This window comes from Hemitrygon akajei, chromosome 6 (genome assembly GCF_048418815.1).
Source record: "Hemitrygon akajei chromosome 6, sHemAka1.3, whole genome shotgun sequence".
Lineage (NCBI taxonomy): Eukaryota > Metazoa > Chordata > Chondrichthyes > Myliobatiformes > Dasyatidae > Hemitrygon > Hemitrygon akajei.
In genome coordinates this window covers 8,822,766-8,844,266 of record NC_133129.1, presented here as the reverse complement: position 1 = coordinate 8,844,266, position 21,501 = coordinate 8,822,766, and the positions used below count along the sequence as shown (strand labels likewise).

At 43.8% G+C, this 21,501-nt stretch overlaps 1 protein-coding gene across 3 annotated transcripts in view; it reads left to right on the top strand.

Moving 5' to 3' along the window:
- The window catches only part of LOC140728691 (uncharacterized), a 265,890-nt gene that overhangs the window by 149,443 nt on the left and 94,946 nt on the right, over positions 1-21,501 (top strand). For all 3 annotated transcript variants that reach the window (XM_073047654.1, XM_073047653.1, XM_073047652.1), the window contains exons 3-8: positions 3,982-4,051; positions 5,830-5,888; positions 6,583-6,637; positions 8,801-8,865; positions 9,795-9,878; positions 11,098-11,128. In XM_073047654.1, coding sequence (XP_072903755.1) covers positions 3,982-4,051; positions 5,830-5,888; positions 6,583-6,637; positions 8,801-8,865; positions 9,795-9,878; positions 11,098-11,128 — 364 coding nt within the window. The remainder of the gene's footprint in view (positions 1-3,981; positions 4,052-5,829; positions 5,889-6,582; positions 6,638-8,800; positions 8,866-9,794; positions 9,879-11,097; positions 11,129-21,501) is intronic.

Here is a 21,501-nt window from a genome sequence, read left to right as displayed (position 1 = left end):
ACACCTGAGAACATTTCTATCACATACAAACCTTTGATTTCTATCCACACAAGCAGTCCTCGCATGACCTTTATCCTCCTCCACCTCACCATCTGCTCTAACATTCTGGTTACCCTCCCCCTGCAAACCTAGTTTAAACCCCCCGGAGCAGCGCTAGCTAATCTACCCGCAAGGATGTTAGTCCCCCTCCAGTTCAGGTGCAAACAGTCCCGTCAGAACAGGTCCCACCTTCCCTGGAACAAAGCCCAATAATCCAGAAACATGAAGCACTCCCTCCTGCACCATCTCCTTAGCCGCATAGTTTTTGTGATGTCACTCTATCTACAGACTTGTTGATGTGCTCAAGGACAGAGTTGGTATATAAATCGATGTTAATCTGAGAGTCTGTGGTGGCGAGGACAGCAAACGTGCTCCAGTCTGTGTGCTGGAATTGGTGCTGAAGAACAGAGTCAGCACCCTCCAGCCAGATCTAATAGTCTTCATTGTGGGTTTCACACGTTTAATGACCGGGCTGTACTTGGGAAGCAGAAAAAATGAAAGATGGACGGACTGTCCCAGGTGGGGGAGGGTAGTGGCTTTGTAAGCATCAGCCTCATTTGTGTAGACATGATCTGAGGTTTTATTTCCCTTGTGGTGCATGATACATTTTGGTAAATTCTTGGTACGTAGGTTGCAATGATTAAAGTCCCCAGCAACAATAAAGGCTCCGTCTGGATGCAATGTCTGCAGCTTGCTAATAGCGGCACTGAGGTCTCACCCAGAAGACCAAGGAGATCATTGTGGACTTCAGGCATGCTAGAAGCCACACTCACGTCCCCATCTACATCAATGGAGCTGTAGTGGAGCGTGTATCAAGCTTCAAATTCCTGGGTGTCCACATTTCCGAGGATCTCACCTGGTCCCTGAACTCCTCCATCCTGATCAAAAAGGCGCAACAGCGCCTTTATTTCCTGTGAAGCATCAAGAAAGCTCACCTCTGTCCCAGGATACTGACAGACTTATAACGCTGTACCATTGAGAGCATACTCACCAACTGTCTCTCAGTGTGGTATGGCAATTGTCTCGTTTCGGACCATAAAGCACTCTAGCTTGTGGTGAAAACTGCCCAGCAGATTATCAGCACCCAGTTGCCCACCATTGAGAACATCTACCATAAACGCTGCCTGGGCAGGGTGAAAAGCATTATCAAGGATGCATCTCACCCTAACCAGGGACTTTTTACTCTCCTCCCATCCAGTAGGCACTACAGGAGGCTCCGCTCCCGCACCAGCAGGCACAGGAAGAGTTTCTTCCCTGAGGCTGTGACCCTGCTGAACCTCACATCACAGCGCTAAGCAGTATTGCACCCATATTGTACTGTCTCAGTACTTTTATATTTGTGTGCTGCAGCACTTACTTTTTATTCACAGTTATTTTGTAAATAACACAATTCTTTGCATTTCTGGTTAGATGCTAACTGCATTTCACTGGCTTTGTATCTGTACTTGGCACAATAACAATAAAGCTGAATCTAATCTCATCTCATTTTCCAGTGGTCTGATGGCCACTCATCTGTCTTTTATACTTGAGGTATCTGAAGAAACTTTTGGTATTCTCTTTAATATTATTGGCTAGCTTGCCTTCCTAATGGCACTTTTAGTTCCTTTCTATTGGCTTTTAAAAGCCTCCCAATCCTCTAACTTCCCTCTAATTTTTGCTCTATTTTCTGCCCTCTCTTTGGCTTTTATGTTGGCTTTGACTTCTCTTGTCAGCCACAGTTGTGACATATTTCCTTTAGAATCCTTCTTCCTTGTTAGGATGTATATGTCCTGTGCCTTCCAGATTCCTTCCAGAAATTCCAGCCATTGCTACTCTGCCATCATCCCTGCCAGTGTTCTTTTCCAATCAATTCTGACTATCTCCTCACTCATGCGTTTGTAATTCCCTTTACTGCACTGCAATACTGATGCCTCTGACTTTAGCTTCTCCTTCTCAAATTTCAGAGTGAATTCAATCGTATTATGATCACTTTTCCCCAAGTGTTCTTTTACCTTCAGCTCTCTACTCAATTCTGGTTCATTGCACAGCACCCAATAGCTGATCCCCTTGTGGGCTCAACCACAATCTGCTCTGAAAAGCCATCTTGTAAACACTCTTGAAAGATTCATCGTCCTGGAATCCTGCACCAACCTGATTTTCCCAGTCTTCCTGCATTTTGAAATCCCCCTTGACTATTGTAACATTAATAAAAACACAAAATGCTGGCAGAACTCAGCAAGCCAGACAGCATCTATGGGAGGAGGTAGTGACGACGTTTCAGGCCGAAACCCTTCATCAGAACTCTGAAACGTTGTCACTACCTCCTCCCATAGATGCTGTCTGGCCTGCTGAGTTCTGCCAGCATTTTGTGTTTTTATTTATTTCCAGCATCTGCAGATTCACTCGTGTTACAATTGTAACATTGCCGTTTTGGCATGCTTTTCTATCTTTCATTGTAATTTGTAGGCCACATCTGATTATATACTTCACATGCAGTAAACATGCCATTTCCTAACTTGTTCTGGGGTTTGTCCACCCATTGATCCAAACCTGCTCTGAGATATCTGCTCTAGACTTCTAAAATTCTCCACAAACCTCCCTGACCTGACCGTTTCCTATTTGAAACTTGCTGCTCTAATTCTAGCCTCATGCTCAATCCCGTATTTCATTGCATTTCCATTGGTGACCTTGCCAGCAGTTCCCAATTTGCTGGAATTCCTTCCTAGAATAGTGACATCATCAGGGGTAGCCTAAAGCCCACGGGCAGATCTGTCCTTGAGATGTTTTTCAGGTCCATGCAGATCTCTTGATGTAGCAGCATAGGAGAAGTAGAGAGGTAGAACAGGAACAGGCCCTTCATCCCACCAGATCTGTGCCAAGCACGGTGTGAATCCAGTTCCATCTGTATCCCTCAGTATTCTGCCTGTTCATGTGGCTGGCAAAAGCCTCCTGAACATTCCTATTGTATTAGTGGAGATACTGTCACTATGTTCAGATACGGCCCAAGTGCAGAGAGAGATGCTCTGAAACCAGTCAATAGTTCACAGTCTTTAATATGAATAGATTTGTAGGCAAAGGAAAACAATAAATACTAGGCCAAATAGGGCCGTTAACTAAAACTCTCAAATGTAAAGAGAAGCCAATACTACAGCTGAAAAAAGTAACTAAATATTAAATTAATACTTCTAGTCTTCGGCATCATTTGACTCAACAATCCAGTTTCTTAGGCAAGGCTGAATGCACACTGGCAGTGAAATGCAGTGAAAAGAATGGAGTTAAATATCGTCACAATGAAATAATTGGCTGACAGGTGCGTATTCATGAGCACAGTTACCAAAACCGCTGCACTGCTGAATCCGTGGTTGTGACAGATACAGGGTGCTGGAGGAGAGGGGATCACTGAGGGACTGTGTCGGGGAGTTGATACTGTTGAGGTCACAGATACCATTGTGGGAAGTCGCGTGGACCCGAGGTAAGGATGGCTCTTCAGTACTTTCATAGAACTGTCCTTTTTTCAGTCCCATTCAGCCTCTTCCTCAGCACCTCCCAGTACATTGATATCTGTACTAGTACAGTACTCTTTGGGAATGTAAATATTTCACTATCTCTCCTGCCAGTTCGGATTGTACTCCCACCTTCACCTCGACCCTTCCCTTTGACGTTGTCTGTCTGCGCTGCACTTTCTCTCTGGATGTTCTACTTCATTCTGCATTCTGTTACTGCCTCAATATGCTATACTTTGAAATGATCTGTCCAGCTTACACTGTACCTCAGTGATACAATGATAAAGCAGCCCCAGTTCCATCTCAGGGTGACTGAGTAAGAGTCCGTCGTGCAGGACCCACATCAGCGTTGGTGAATGCCAGTTCTAGCAGTGGTGATGATAAACTGCTGTTCTATCTATCAGCACTTCCCCGTGCAGCCAGCTCACAGATCCAGTAATGTTTCAATCTCATTTTACAGAATTTCCAACCTGTTCCAGCAGCAGTCCAAGAATATTCTGGCGGTTCAATGGCCTCCAAACGTCTGTCAGGTAACTGGAATCATTTGTGTACAAGCCTGAGTGCCTAATCAGTGAGTGCCTGCAATTAGTGTTATGACCACAGTGGCTGTTGTAGAGATCAGTGTACAAGACAGACACATTGGATGAAAGTGTCGGTGATGTAGCAGACAGTGAAGAACTTTGTCTAAAGTTACAACAGGAACTAGATCAACTGGGAAAGTGAGCCAAGAAATGACAGATGGCATTTAACTTGGAGAAGTGAGTAATTGCCCCCTCACTTTAATGCATGCCCTCATGTAATTGACAACTACCCCATCTTTGCCTCTCACAATTTTATACCTTTTATCAGGTTCTATCAGCCTCAGCTCACCAGAGTAAACAAACTGAGTATGTCCAAACTCCTACAGCATCCTAGGAAACCACTCTGCACCCCCTCCAAAGCCTTGACATCCTGTTTGTATTGCGGTCAATAGAATTGCACTCAATACTGTGTGCTGCCCAAGCAAGAATTTACATTGCTGCATGACTTCCTAAATCAAACTCAGTGAAGACAGACGTGCCATACACCACCTTAGCCACCTGTTTACTTGCATGGCCACTGTTAAGTGAGGACCCTGAGATCCCTCTGTACATGAGTACTGTTAACGGTCTTGCTGTTAACTGGATTTCCCTTTACGTTTGACCCCCCCCAAGAAAAACACCTCACACTTGCTCAGATTAAACTCCATCTGCCATTTTTCTGCCCATATCTGCAAATGATCTATATTCTGTTGTATCCTTTGATGGCCCACTACACTGTCCACAACTCCACCAATCTTTGTGACATCTGCAAATTTACTGACCCACTCATCTACATTTTCATCCAAGTCATTTATGTACATCACAAATAACAGAGGCCCCAGAAATTGAATCAGCTTTATTATTAATTGTTTTACGTGATGCGAAATTTGCTGTTTTTATATAGTGCAAAGATGTAAAATGACCACAAATTGTAAAATAAATAGTGAAAAAAGGAATATTGAGATAGTGTTCATGGATAGTTCAGAAATCTAATAGAGAAGGGAAAGAAACTGTTTCTGAATCATTCAGTGTGGATCTTCAGGCTCCTGTACTTCTTCCCTGATGGTAGTAATGAGAAGAGGACATGCCCTCTTCTGATGAGGTGAAGATCATTGGTGATGGATGCTGTCTTCTTCAGGCATTGCCTCTTGAAGGTATCTTCGATAATGCGGAGGGTTGTGCCTCTGCTGGGACTCTGTTGGAATCTGGAATTCCACTGGTCAGGACCTCCAGCAGAATAACAGCCTCCATCATTAACCTGTAATTGCTATGGGCAAACCAATTCCCAATCCAAACTAACACGTCCCTGTGCATCTTAACCTTCTGGATCAGCCTACCATGAGGAACCTTGTCAAAAGCTTTACTAAAGGTCTTACTGAGTACAGTCACACCAGACTTTTATAGAACTGCAACATACCGGACGCTATTGCACTCCTTCCTGAACACTGGATACACCACTTAGGTTTAGGTGAAAGGTGAAATATTTAGCAGAAATCTGAGAATTAATTTCTTCACTCAGAGGGTGGTGCAAGTGGGAATGAACAGCCACCGGAAGTGGTAGATGGAAGTTCAATTGTAACATTTAAGAGAAGTTTAGATAAGTACATGGATAGGAGGGGTATGGAAGGACTAGGCAGACCAGGTTGGCATGAACTAGAATGGCCACCAGACCTGTTTCTGTGATGAACTGCCTGGCCTTGGTGTTCATCCACTTCTTCTCAGTGACGTTTCCTTCCTTGTCTTTCCAGGTTAGAGAATGGAGCAGCCCTGCTTGTGACCATAATTACTGGACCATCCACGGCTGGTGGTAACTGTCTCCTCACGCAGAAGGACTTGAGCAAAGGTTCAGGGGTGCTGGGGTGAATCAGTAGCAGTGTTGGGCCATGCTGTGGAGAATGGGCTTTACTAAACCTGGATATCAATACCAGAATAACAGCTGTTTCTCCAGCTGCTCAGCCTGTACCTGAGCAAAGATTCCATCTTATCTTATCTCCATCTTAAACAGCCGGCCCTTAGTCCAAAAAGTGTCCCTGCTGCTGGATTTCCCCCAAAGGGGAAGAGTCCACTCAACATCACCTGTTTGTCATGCTCAGAACTTTGGTCAATAAAATCACCTCTCTTATGTATAAACTCGAGTGAGTACAGGCCCAACAGCTCAACTTCATGTGTCAACCCCAATCAACCCATGAACTTTTTCCATACAGACACGTTCCTCTTTAACTAGAGAAACCAAGATTCTGGGTGTGACCTCATTGAAGATGTAGAGTTGGAGCAAGACTTCCCTGCTTCTATCCTTCAAAACCCACCCGACAAACTAGATCCCTGTATCCAGCTGCCCCCATTGCTCTGAACTGTGTGGGAGCTTTGTAGTGACAACTGAGCCCCTCATCCCTGAGACTTGAGACAGAACACGAAGTGTTGTCCCTGTAAGTGAATGCCAGTAAAGTGCAGGAACTCTTCAGCTCAGAATCAGCACCTCACCCTATCCTTTTATCTTCCAGGCCCCCTAAGTCTGACACAAAGAACGAGGACGATTTCAGCGTGACTGAAATAGAGGTCAGTACATACGATCAGCGATGATACACAGAATCTCGGGTTTTAGGACTGGCCGCAGCACACTATCACACAGGTTACTGTCAACAGGCCAGGTGGATTATTCAAATCACACAACATCAGGATGAGTCCTGAGTCCTGGTCACTGGCCCATTTAACACAGCAACTTTGAACTCAGTCACAGCTCTCTGTGATTCTGTGCATAAACCCCTGGGTCACTGGGAATCGTTCACTTAGTAATAAGAGTCATAGAGATGTACAGCACTGACTTCAAACCCACTTGTCCATGCCAACCATGTTGCCAACGTCAGCCAGTCCCATTTGTCAGTGTTTGGCCCATGTCCCACTAAACCTTTCCAATCCATGTCCTTGTCTGAATGTCTTAAATGTTGTAATTGCACCTTTCACCAGGCCTAGGAGCTCCCAGAGTCATAGAGAGCACAATGCAGAAACAGGCCCTTCGACCCATCTAGTCAGTGCCTGCCTGGTTGTATCTGCCTGCACCAGGACCATTTTCTGTCATACTCCTCTCATCTATTTACCTGTCCAAGCTTCACTTATGTCACAATTCAACCCACATCTGCCACTTTACAGAGGGAGCAGCGGAGATTTCCCAGGATGGTGTCTGGATTTAAGAGCATGTCTGATTAGGAGATGTTGAGAGAGCTGGGGCTTTTTTCTTTGAAGCAAAGGAGAATGACTTGATAGAGGTGTACAAGATAGTAAGAGACATAGATAGAGTGGGTTGCCAGGATTTTTCCCAGTTATGGAAATGGCTAATACAAAAGAGTATAACTTTAAAGTGATTGAACAGAAGTATGGGGCGGGGGGTGGTCAGAGGTAGTTTTTTTTTTCACAGTATGATAGGTGCATGTGAGGCGCCAGGGGTGTTGTAGAGGCAGATACATTTGGGACATTTAAGAAACTTAGATAAGCACATAGGTGAAAGAAAAATTGGTGGTTATGTGAGTGGGTAGAGTTAGATTGATCTTGGATTAACTTAAAAAGTTTGCACAACATTCTATGCTCTACTGTCAAATGTTTTATCAGTACAGCACAGGAAGAGGCTCTACAGCCCACAATGTTGTGTCAACTTATTAACTAGTAATTAAATACCCAATAAACACTAATCCCTTCTGGCTACACAATGTCTATAACCCTCTATTCTCTGCATGCTCATGTGCCTAAATGACAGCCTCTTAAACAGCTCGATCATATTTGCCTCCACCACCACCCTAGTAGCACATTCCAGCCACCCAATATGTTCTGTGTATGTTTTATAACTTGCCCAGCACATCTTATTTGAACTTGACCCTTCTCACCTTAAATGAATGCCCTGTAATAGTAAAAAATTCAGACCTTGTTTTAGAGAAGCTGTCCAGTCTATCTATGCCTTTTATTATTTTACAAGCTTCTCTGAGGCCTCCCCTTAGCCTTTGCCAATCTAGAGAAAACAATTCTTGTCCAACCTGTCCTTATACAGTCTAATAAATTCTGCCCAATCTAAACCTTTTGCAATAAGATCTTCCCATTCTATGCTAACACACTTCAATCGTTGAACATCAAAGGCTGAAGGAAAATCTGAAATTATGGAAGGTGCAGATAGACAGTAAGAATGTGGACATATCAAATACTGGAGGACTTAGCATTATGGTGAGGGGGGACTTTAAAGGAGATCTGCACTGAGACCGGGGTGCCTGGGATGTGCTAGCATGGGAGCTGATGGAGGCAGAAACAATAATATTTAAGAGGTATTTTGATGGACACGGCTTGGAGGGACACAGCCCGTGTGCAGACAGATGGATTAGTTGGATTGGCATCATTGTTGACATGCTCATCGTTGGCTGAGGGACCAGTTCTGTGTTGTTTTTCGCCATGCTCTATTGGGTTAAGTTGAGAGGACGGCATTTTGAAGGGGCTCGGAGGAGTAAGTGCTTAGTTACACAGAGGGGGGTAAATATCTGGAGCATGTTGTCAGAGGCAGTGCAGATATAATCAACATTTAACATATAACTGAACAGAGGACCATGATGAGTATATTCACCCCTGACCCAATTAATCATATTCCAGGTTGTAACTCAGCTTTGGACATCCGTTCTTCCCTTTCTTTGACTTTCAGTTGGTATTTCACTCGAGTCCTTACTCAAACTGTCAATTTATTTTCAGGATCTCGTAGACAACATGGAACAAGTTTGGCCACAACTATCTGGCGAAAATAATACGGGATTCTGGTACGTACTTGATAAATGGCCTTCTGTACTCAACCCAAATATCTTCAATTAATGTACAGATTCAGACTTCAGCAGAATCAGCATTGAACCAAGGATTTATTTCACATAACAGAGGAAATAAGGGCAGGGTTATGCCATTCAGCCCATCTGACTATCACAAGCTGTCCATTGGCCTGACTAAACCTTCAGACAACATTCCAGCCTGCCACTCACAGCCACGTTTCTGTTAATTCTAAACAAGCAAACGCTTCCAATAGATTCCAGTCTATAACTCATGCCCAGTACTGAAGTCCAAAATGCTGGAAAGCTCAGCAGGTCAGACAGCATCTGTGGATAGAGAAATGACACGTCTTTTGTCAGAAATGGGAAAAAAATCTCAGTAGGAGGGAGTTTGAAAAGTCTGTTTCGGGTAAGTATTTGTTAGTTTTCTTGATGACAGGTTGAGCAGAAGATGAAAGGACAGTCCCTCTATCAGAGTGGCACTTTAGAGCAGGCCTACTTTGAGGTGGAAGTGTGAGCATTGGTCAGGAGTGTGAGCAGCAGGAATTTTATCAATTCCACTGGTTTACTAAGGTAGTAATGGCAGTCAGTGGATGCTCTGCTCCTCCTGTAAAATGTGGGAGATCGGAAAATGGTGTTGTGTCTCTGATGGTTATATCTGCAGGAAATGTGTGCAACGGCAGCTCCTCTCAGACTACGTAGACCATGTGGAGCAGCAGTTGGATTGGAGTTGATGTGGTATGTGTGTTCCCTGTGCCCAGTCTATGTTCACACTGTTCCCTGTGTATGGCTTATAAATATGCATGTCTTGTTTACACATAGACCCCATCTTCCCTGTGATCCGTACTTTCAGCCACGCTTCTGGTCCTGCAACACCTGTAACAAACTGTGTGTTACAACATCGCTGACCTTTTTCTCTCTCTCAATAGGAAACATGAGTGGGATAAACACGGCAAACTTGGGGGCTTAACAGTGCATCAGTACTTCACGAAAGCGCTGGACTTCTTCGACAAGTGAGGACTTGATTTGTATATCTCACTAACTCATAACTCCCCTCCTCGCCCTGCTCCTCATTCCCAACCCTACCGCCAACCTAATGAAGCCACCAAAGGCCCGAATACAGGGCATTAAGAAAGACCCCTCAGTGGTAAGAAGAACTGCCCAGGACGTGTGGTGTATTCAGTGTCAGCTGAAGGGTAGACATGGATCTCACGGAGTGAACACAGCGGCAGTGTGGTGAACTAGATATACCTGTCTGACTGCTCCTGTGGCTCCTCCCAAGACCCTGCTGACTACCCCTGTGGCTCCTCCCACAGACCCCTGTATAAAGGCGACTGTGGCCTGCTGCTCTCCCTCATTTTCCCCAGGATGTAGTGTTGTCCTTCAGTCAATAAAAGCCGATATCTCACCTCCTAAGTCTCGGCGTGAGTTATTGATGGTGCATCAGGCAGCAACAGTGGAGCTCATTAGAAGAGGAAGTGGGCAGGCAGGGAGAGTGAAAGGGAGATGGCTGTGAGGAAGGGAAAGGGAGAGAAAGAGTGGGAGAGCTGTGGAGGGAAAGATGAATGGAAGAGAGCAAGACAAGGAGGGAGGGGGAGAGGGAGAGGAGTTGGAGGGACTGAAGGTGCTGGGCAGAACAGACAATTGTGGCAGACAGAAAGATGAGAGATGCAAGATGTGTGAGAGAGGGAGAGGGAGAGGGAGAGGGAGAGAGAGGGAGAGAGAGAGAGAGAGAGAGAGAGAGAGAGAGAGAGAGACCCACTGTGAGAGAGAGAGAGAGAGAGAGAGAGAGAGAGAGAGAGAGACCCACTGTGAGAGAGAGAGAGAGAGAGAGAGAGAGAGACCCACTGTGTGAGAGAGAGAGAGAGAGAGAGAGAGAGAGACAGAGAGAGAGAGAGAGAGAGAGACCCAATGAGAGAGTGAGAGAGAGAGATTGATGCAGAGAAGGGAGTTGGAGGGACTGAAGGTGCTGGGCAGAACAGACAATTGTGGCAGACAGAAAGATGAGAGATGCAAGATGTGTGAGAAAGGGAGAGGGAGAGGCAGACAGATGGGAGAGTGAGAGGGAAACTGCAACAGGAAGTCAAAGAGAGGGAGGGTGTGTGTTGTGAGGAATAAGCAGAGGAGTCTCAATTTGACTGAGGGAGAGGGGAATGACTGAAAGGTGTATTTTTACCAACATTGAATGTTGATGTGCAGTGCAAGTAAAGATATTCTCTGTTTCTGTTACAGGGTTCTTGGAAACTGCACTGAGCCTTCTAAGGTGAGACGCTCTCTGTAACTGAGTTGAAGTGGTTTTAATACTGTACAGGGCCACACCAGGAGTAGTCAGAACAGTACAGCACCTCTATTTAACTCATCCATACCTACTAAATTGCCCATCCCAAATAGGCCCATTTGCACATGTTCACCTACACCTTTACAATCCTTGTGTCTTCCAAGTGTCTTTTAAACATTTTGCAGTAACCATGGGGTGCAATGCTATTACAGTTTGGGACATCAGAGTTCGAAGTTCAATTCCAGCACTATCTGTATGGAGTTTGTATGTCCTCCCCATGAATGCATGGGTCTCCTCCAGGTGCTCCGGTTCTTCCCCCCACCCCCCCCCCCCCCCACACAACAGTCCAACGACTTACTGGTTAGTAGCAAATTGCCCTGTGATTAGGCTGGGGTTAAATAGGTAGAGCTGGGCAACGCAGCTCGTGAAGTTTGAAGGGCCTGTTCCACACTGTAACTCTAAATAACATTGTAATTGTACCCACCCCTTTCACCATACTCTGTGGAAAAAGTTTCCACTCGGGTCCCTTTTAATTCTGTCCTTTCTCACATTAAACCTGTGCCCTCTGGTTTTAGGCTCTTCTCTCCTGGGAAAAAGATCGTGACCATCCATCTTATCTATGCACCTCACTCAAAATGCTGGAGGAACTCAACAGGCCAGGTAGCATCCATGGAAAAGAGTGAACAGTAGATGTTTTGGGCCAAGATCCTTCATCAGAACTGTTTACTGAGTTCCTCCAGCATTTTATGTGTGTTGCTTTGACTTCCAACATCTGCAGATTTTCTCTTGTTTAGGTCATCTATGCACCTCATGATTCTATAAACCTCCAAGGTCACCCTTCAGCCTTCTACACTGCAAGGTAAAAAATTCTACTTAAAAAACAATATCTCCAGCCCTGGTGACATCTCCATGCATCACTTTTAGATGCTCTCCATTTTAATGACATCCGTCCTGTTGCAGAGTGACCAGAACTGCACATGATATTGCAAGCGTGGCCTATCAACACCTTGTTCTGCCCTATCTCTTGCTCCCAGTATTTTGACCAGTGAAAGCAAGCATCATCATCCCTACCTATATCTCCACTTTCAAGGAATTTTCTAGCTGCATCTTCAGGTGTCTTTGCTCTACAATACTCCCCAGAGTCCTAGCATTTCCTGCCCTGGCTTATGCTATCAAAATGCAACAGCTTGCATTTATCTACATTAAACTCCATCTGCCATTAGTTCTTCCACTGGCCCAGTTAATCCAGGTCCTTCTGTAATGGATAACCTTCTCCACTCTGCACTATTCCAGCATTTCAGTGTCATCTGCAAACGTAACTGACCTTTCCACCTCTATCCTCATCCAAGTTGTTAGCATAAATGATGAGTAGCAGGCCCAGCAATGATCCCTGTGGCAGCCCTCTGGTCTGAACCCTCTATCATCCCTACCAAAGCGATTTTATGTTCACTTGATTAGCTCACTTGGATCCCATGTGACCAAGCTTCTCAGACCCCATGGTCTGTGGACTACATGGGGCCTTGCACAAGGCCTTGCTAAACCTGTAGACAATGTCTACCACCCTGCCCTCATCAATCTTCTCACCTTTTGATGGAACAATGAAATATGACGGAAAGGCTTTATGAAGCACTGTTTAGGCTTCACTTGGAATATTGTGAGTAGTTTTGTGCCCCTTATCTTAGAAAGGATATTGTGACACTGGAGAGGGTTCAAAGGATGTTCATACAAATTATTCCAGAGTTGAATAGCTTGTCATATCAAGAGTGTTTGATGGCTCTACATCTATATTTACCAGAATTCAGAGGAATGAGGGATAACTGAATTGAAACGGATTGAATGGTGAAAGGTTTTGATAGACTGGATGTGTTTCCTTTTGAGGGAGATTCCAGGACCAGAGGACGCAGCCTCAGAATAGAGGGACATACTTTAAGTACAAAGATGATGAAGAATTTTTTTAGCCAGAGAGTGGTAAATCAGTGGAATTCATTGGCACAGGCAACTATAGAGGCCAAGTATGTATACATATACATATTTAAGGCAGAGGTTGATAGAATTTGGTTGGTCAGGGCATGAGGTGATACAGGAGAAAGGAAATTCAGGCTAAGATGAAAAATGGATCACCCCTGATGAAATGGCAAGGCAGACTTGATGGGCCAAATGGCCTAATTCTGCTTATAGATCTTGTGGTCGTATAGTGTAAACTGGCCAATAATTGGTCCCTTAGAGAATCAGAGTGGACAGCTATGTGTGGAGCCACAAGAGATGGGGGAGATTTTGAACAATTTCTTTTCTACGGTATTCACTAAGGAGAAGGATATTGAATTGTGTAAGGTAAGGGAAACAAGTAGGGAAGTTATGGAAACTATGACGATTAAAGAGGAGGAAGTACTGCCGCTTTTAAGGAATATAAAAGTGGATAAATCTCCAGGTCCTGACAGGATATTCCCTAGGACCTTGAGGGAAGTTAGTGTAGAAATAGCAGGGGCTCTGACAGAAATACAGACAGACAGACATACTTTATTGATCCCGAGGGAAATTGGGTTTTGCTACAGCTGCACCAACCAAGAATAGTGAAGAAATATAGCAATCTAAAACCATAAATAATTAAATAATAATAAGTTAATCATGCCAAGTGGAAATAAGTCCAGGACCAGCCTATTGGCTCAGGGTGTCTGACACTCCGAGGGAGGAGTTGTAAAGTTTGATGGCCACAGGTAGGAATGACTTCCTATGACGCTCAGTGTTACATCTCGGTGGAATGAGTCTCTGGCTGAATGTACTCCTGTGCCTAACCAGTACATTATGGAGTGGATGGGAGTCATTGTCCAAGATGACATGCAACTTGGACAGCATCCTCTTTTCAGACACCACCATCAGAGAGTCCAGTTCCACCCCCACAACATTACTGGCCTTACAAATGAGTTTGTTGATTCTGTTGGTGTCTGCTACCCTCAGCCTGCTGCCCCAGCACACAACAGCAAACATGATAGCACTGGCCACCACAGACTCGTAGAACATCCTCAGCATCATCCGGCAGATGTTAAAAGACCTCAGTCTCCTCAGGAAATAGAGATGGCTCTGACCCTTCTTGTAGACAGCATCAGTGTTCTTTGACCAGTCCAGTTTATTGAACATTTGTATCCCTAGGTATTTGTAATCCTCCACTACGTCCACACTGACCCCTTGGATGGAAACAGGGGTCACCGGTGCCTTAGCCCTCCTCAGGTCCACCACCAGCTCTTTAGTCTTTTTCACATCAAGCTGCAGATGATTCTGCTCGCACCATGTGACAAAGTTTCCCACCGTAGCCCTGTACTCAGCCTCATCTCCCTTGCTGATGCATCCACCAACTATGGCAGAGTCATCAGAAAACTTCTGAAGATGGCAAGACTCTGTGTTGTAGTTGAAGCCCGAGGTGTAGATGCTGAAGAGAAAGGGAGACAGGACAGTCCCCTGTGGAGCCCCAGTGCTGCTGACCACTCTGTCTGACAACAGAGTTGCAAGTGCACGTACTGTTGAAGTATTTCAAATGTCATTAGAAATGGGGATGGTGCCGGAGGATTGGTGTATTGCTCATGTGGTTCCATTGTTTAAAAAGGGTTCTAAGAGTAAACCTAGCAATTATAGGCCTGTCAGTTTGACGTCAGTGGTGCGTAAATTAATGGAAAGTATTCTTTGAGATGGTATATATAATTATCTGGATAGACAGAGTCTGATTAGGAACAATAAACATGGATTTGTGCGTGAAAGGTCACGTTTGACAAATCTTATTGAATTTTTTGAAGAGGTTACTAAGAAAGTTGATGGGGGTAAAGCTGTGGATGTTGTCTATATGGACTTCAGTAAGGCCTTTGACAAGGTTCCACATGGAAGGTTAGTTAGGAAGGTTCAATCATTAGGTATTAATATTGAAGTAGTAAAATGGATTCAACAGTGGCTGGATGGGAGATGCCAGAGAGTAGTGGTGAATAACTGTTTGTCAGTTTGGAGGCCGGAGACTAGTAGTGTACCTCAGGGATCTGTACTGGGTCCAATGTTGTTTGTCATCTACATTAATGATCTGGATGATGGAGTGGTAAATTAGATTAGTAAGTATGCAGATGATACTAAGATAGGTGGCGTTCTGGATAATGAAGTAGATTTTCAAAGCTTGCAGAGAGATTTAGGCCAGTTAGAAGAGTGGGCTGAAAGATGGCAGATGGAGTTTAATGCTGATAAGTGTGAGGTGCTACATTTTGGTAGGAATAATCAAAATAGGACATACATGGTAAATGGTAGGGCATTGAAGAATGCAGTAGAACAGAGTGATCTAGGAATAATGGTGCATAGTTCCCTGAAGGTGGAATCTCATGTGGATAGGGTGGTGAAGAAAGCATTTGGTATGCTGGCCTTTATAAATCAGAGCATTGAGTATAGGAGTTGGGATGTAATGTTAAAATTGTACAAGGCATTGGTGAGGCCAAATTTGGAGTATTGTGTACAGTTCTGGTCACCGAATTATAGGAAAGATGTCAACAAAATAGAGAGAGTACAGAGAAGATTTACTAGCATGTTACCTGGGTTTCAGCATCTAAGTTACAGAGAAAGGTTGAACAAATTAGGTATTTATTCTTTGGACCGTAGAAAGTTGAGGGGGGACTTGATAGAGGTATTTAAAATTATGAGGGGGATAGATAGAGTTGATGTGGATAGGCTTTTTCCATTGAGAGTAGGGGAGATTCAAACAAGAGGACATGATTTGAGAGTTAGGGGGCAAGAGTTTAAGGGTAACACGAGGGGGAATTTCTTTACTCAGAGAGTGGCAGCTGTGTGAAACGAGCTTCCAGTAGAAGTGGTAGAGGCAGGTTCGATATTGTCACTTAAAGTAAAATTGGATAGATATGTGGACAGGACAGGAATGGAGGGTTATGGGCTGAGTGTGGGTCAGTGGAACTAGGTGAGAGTAAGCGTTCGGTACAGACTAGAAGGGCCGAGATGGCCTGTTTCTGTGCTGTAATTGTTATACGGTTATAATATAAAAGAGGATACAAAAAGGTTTTTTCCCCCAGATATATGAGTAAAAGAGAAATGAGAGTGGATATCAGACTACTGGAAAATGACACAGGGGGGCAAGTAATGGGAGACAAAGAAATGGAGGAACTTAATAAGTATTTTGTGTCAGTCTTCACTGTGGAAGACTAACAGAATGTCACAAATATGAGAGTGTCAAGGGACAGAAGTGAGTGGTATTGCTGATACTAAGAACGTGCTTAGGGAACTGAAATGTTTGAAGGTAGATAAGTCACCTAATCTATATGGATGACACCCCAAAGTTCAGAAAGAGTTGCTGAAGAGATTGTGGAGGCATTAATACTGATTTTTCAAGGATCAATAGATTCTGAGGACTAGAAAATTGCAGGAAGATTTTTTAATGCTGCACAGTGAGGTTTAGAGTTGCAGGGGGATGGGAATTGCAGGAACTTGAGAGCCAGAACAGTGAGTGGAGAGGTTCTGGAGACAGATGTTGGTAAGACCTCAGACAAAATCAGGAATCAGAAAGTTGAGCACTGTGTGACGACTGTCCTGAGCTGCATGGATCACGATCTGGAAGTATGATATTGTAGCCCTGAGTGAGACTTGGTTGCAGGAGGGGCAGGACTGGAGCTCAATACTGCAGGGTTCCATTGTTTTAGACATGACAGAGTGGGTGGAATTAAAGGAAGAGAGGTGGTGTTACTAGTCAGGGAAAGTGTCGTGGCAGTGCTCCATCAGGACAGACTGGAGAACTCGACTAACGAAGCAGTATAGTTGGAACTGAGAAATAAGAAATGTATGAACACATTAATAGGGCTATATTACAGACCACCCAACAGTCTGCGGGATTTAGAGCAAAAAATTTGCAGAGAAATTGCAAGAAACATAAGGTCGTTGTAACAGGTGATTTTAACATTCCACATATTGACTGGGACTCTCAAACTGTCAAAGGATTAGATGGGATAGAGTTTGTCAAATGTTTTCAGAAGTTTGTGTAGGGGAACACTGCATCCAGTAATCACAGAGCCATTAATTTCAAAGTAAATGTTCAAAAAGATAGGTCTGGTCTGCCAGTTGAGATTCTAAGTTGGAGAAAAGCCAGTTTTGTTTGTTTCAGATATGATCTGGCAAGTGTAGATTGAGACAGGCTGTTTTCTGGCAATGGTGTACTTGGTAATGGGAGGCCTTCAAAAGCGAAATTCTGAGGGAACAAACTTTGTATGTGTCTGCCGGAATAAAAGATAAAGATAATAAGTGTAGTGAACCTTGGCTTTCAAGAGATATTGAGGCCATTATTAGAAATATACATAGAAAAATAGAAAACCTACAGCACAATACAGGCTCTTCGGCCCACAATGTTGTGCCGAACATGTCCCTACCTTAGAAATTACTAGGCTTACCCATAGCCCTCTATTTTACTAAGCTCCATGTACCTATCTAAAAGTCTCTTAAAAGACCCTATTGTATCCGCCTCCACCACCGTTGCTGGCAGCCCATTCCACACACTCACCACTCTCTGAGTAAAAATCTTACCCCTGACACCTCCTCTGTACCTACTCCCCAGCACCTTAAACCTGTGTCCTCTTGTGGCAACCATTTCAGCCCTAGGGAAAAGCCTCTGACTGTCCACATGATCATTGCCTCTCGTTAAGAGTAAAAAGGATGTGCACAGCAAGTATAGGCAGGTAGGAACAAATGAGATGCATTTGGAATACAAGAAATGCAAGAGAACATTTATGAAAGAAATCAGGAAAGAAAAGAAGAAGTTGCTTTCACAGACAAGGTGAAGGAGAACTGTAAGGGATTCTACAGATGTTGAGAGTAAAAGGATTTGCAAGGGACAAAATTAGTCCACTGGAAGATCAGAATGGTAATTCGTGTGAGAAGCCAATCATTTTTTTGCATCTCTATTTACTCGGGAGTCTATGGAAGTGAAGAAAAGGGGCATCAACTTCATAGACCCTGACAGATTATTGAGGATGAGGTGTTTGATATAAATAAAGGGATCTGGGAATACAGGTCCATAATTCATTGAAAGTGACAGCACAATATGCTTTTGGCACATTGGCCTTCATAAATCAAAGAACTGTACAGGAGATGGGACGTTATGTTCAAGTCAAGTCACTTTTATTGTCATTTCAACAATAACTGCTGGTACAGTGCATAGTAAAAATGAGACAACGTTTTTCAGGACCATGGTGTTACATGACACAGTACAAAAACTAGACTGAACTACGTAAAAAAAACAACACAGAGAAAGCTACACTAGACTACAGACCTACACAGGACTGCATAAAGTGCACAAAATCAGTGCAGGCATTACAATAAATAATAAACAGGACAAAAGGGCAAGGTGGCAGTCCAGGCTTTGGGTATTGAGGAGTTTGATAGCTTGGGGGAAGAAACTGTTACATAGTCTGTTGAAGTTGTATAAGACATTGGTGAGGCCTAATTTGGAGTATTGTGCACAGTTTGGTCACCTACATACAGGAAAGATGTAAATAAGATTGAAAGAGTCGGAACTTGAGAATCTGAATTATAAGGAAAGATTGAATAGGTTAGAACTTTATTCCCGAAAACATAGATTGAGGGGAGTTTGACAGAGGTAGACAAAATTATGAGGGATACATCCTTTCTTTTATACTCTAGTGCTCACAGAATGAATGCCAATATTGCATTTGCCTTCTTCATCAGCAACATAACCTGAAAATTAACTTTTAGGGAGTCCTACACAAGGACTGCTGAGTCCCTTTGCACCTTAATTTTTTGAATTTTCTCTCCATCTAGAAAATAGTCTACGCTTTTATTTCTTACACCAAAGTGCATGACGATATATGTCCCAACACTGTATTCCATCTACCATTCTCCTATTCTGCCAAAGTCCTTCTGTAGCCTCTCTGCTTCCTCAAATCATCCACAAATTTGGCCACAAAGCCTTCATCCAAATCATTAATGGATAACAAAAAGAAATGGTCCCAAAATAGACATCTGTAGAACACCATTAGTCATCAGCATCTAACCAGAAAAAGCACACGAGGAAATCTGCAGATGCTGGAAATTCAAACAACAACACACACAAAATGCTGGTGGAACACAGCAGTCCAGGCAGCATCTATAGGGAGAAGCAGTGTCAACAGCGCTTCTCCCTATAGATGCTGCCTGGCCTGCTGTGTTCCACCAGCATTTTGAGTGTGTTGCCCTTTTATCCTTACTCTTTTCCTCTTGCCAATTAACCTATGTTCTATCCATGCTAACATCGTTCCTGTAATACCATGGGCTCTTGTTAAACAGCCGCATGTGTGGCACCTTGTCAAAGGCCGCCTGAAAATCCAAGTACATAACATCCACCAATTCTCCTTTGTTAATCCTGCTTGCTATTTCTTCAAAGAATTCCAACAGATTTGGCAGGCCAGGTTTTTCCTTGAGGAAACCACAGTGACGTCACCCATTTTATCACATACCTCAAAGTACCCCACAACCACATCCTTAACAATCGACTGGAACATCTTCCCAACCATTGGCTAACTGTCATTTCCTTTCTTCTGCCTCATTCCCTTCTTGAAGAATGGAATGACATTTGCAATTTTCCATTCCTCCAGAACCATCCCAGAATCCTTGAAAGATCATACTAATGCCTCCACAATCCCTTCAGCCACCTCCTTCAGAACTCTGGGGTGGATCTACCTTCAGACCTTTCAGTTTCTCAAACACCTTCTTCCCTAGTAATGGAAACTTCACACCCTTCTGCCCCCCGACACTCACAAACTTCTGGCATACAGCTAGTGTCTTCCACTGTGAAGACCGATGCAAAATACGCATTTCATCCTCTATTTCCTTGTGCCCCTTTGCTAGCTATCCAGCATCATTTTCCAGTGATCCAATATCTACTCTCACCTCTCTTTTACATTTTATATAACTGAAGAAACTTTTGATATCTTCTTTAATATTACTGGCTAGCTTACCTTTATTCCATCTTTTCCTCCTTAGTGACTTTTTGGTTGCCATCTGTTGGTACTTTCCAATTCTCTAAATTCACACCAATTTTTGCTCGACTATATGCCCTCTCTGTGGCTTTGACGTTGACTTTGACTTCTTTAGAATGTATCGATGCTGTGCCTTCTGAACTGCTCTCAGAAACTACAGCCAGTACTGCTCTGTTGTCATCCTGCTAGTGTTCCCTCCCAAACAATTTTGGTCAGCTCCTCTCTCTGTATTTCCCTTTGCACCATTGTTATACTGATATATCTGACTATCTTCTCCTTCTCAAATTGTAAGGTAAATTCTATCATATTATGATCACTTACTCCTAAGGGTTTCTTAACGCAGTCCCTTAGGAGCTGCAACTCGACACACCGGGTCGACAGCAGATATGGCTGTCCGGGAGGGTGGGAGACTCCAGGACTTCCCACATCCGACACTGAACGCAGAAAACTGGTCTCACACACATACTATTTCCTTTCCGCAATTAACACAGGCAAACCTACCTTGTCTCATCCCGTTGCTGCCTAAGCCCGTTGAGCCAAAGCCCTATCACTCTGCTGCCCACTCTGACACTGCCCACTGGATATGGCGGTCTTCTTTTTAAGCCCTTCACACTCTGCTGGCTGACATCACGTGCCTGCGCAGTCTTGCCTCTCTTTTACCCCGTAGTTAAAAACTGCCTTTGTTCTGGAAAACAGCCATTCACTTGCAGCCTTCCTGCTCCACATCATGATTATGATCACTTACTCCTAAGCCTTTCTTTACCTTAAGCTGTCTAAATCAATTTTGGGTCAGTGAACAACATCCAATTGTGAATAGCTGATCACCTAGTGGGCTCAACCACAAAGTGCTCTCATGGTCATCCCCTCTTGGAGCCAGCAGCTACTTGATTCTTCTGATCTACCTGCCTATTGAAACTCCCTATAGCTATTGTAAATTTGACATACACTTTCTATCTCCCATCGTGTTAGTGGACCACATCTTTACCACTGTTTGGGTAGTCTGTATACAACTTTTATCCCTGCAGTTTCTTAGCTCTACCCACAATGATTCTACACCTTCCAATCCAATGTCAGCTCTCTTTAACAATTTGATTTAATGGTATGCCACAGATTGAGTTAATTAGGCACTTGGAAAGAGCCAATTAAAGTAAGTTACATGAAATGGAGTTGGATCTGCCCCCCAGTGTTCACTTGACAGAAGACAAGCTCTGTTGTGGTCCTTGGTATTCATGGCATCAGGGTCTGCCCTATATACATATATATATATTGCGTGGTTGTATTTTACTGATATCCTATATGTGCTTGCTATCCTGTGCCTGGAGGTCTAGGCCTCAAGCCGGGGTGTTGCCTGTTTACAGTCAC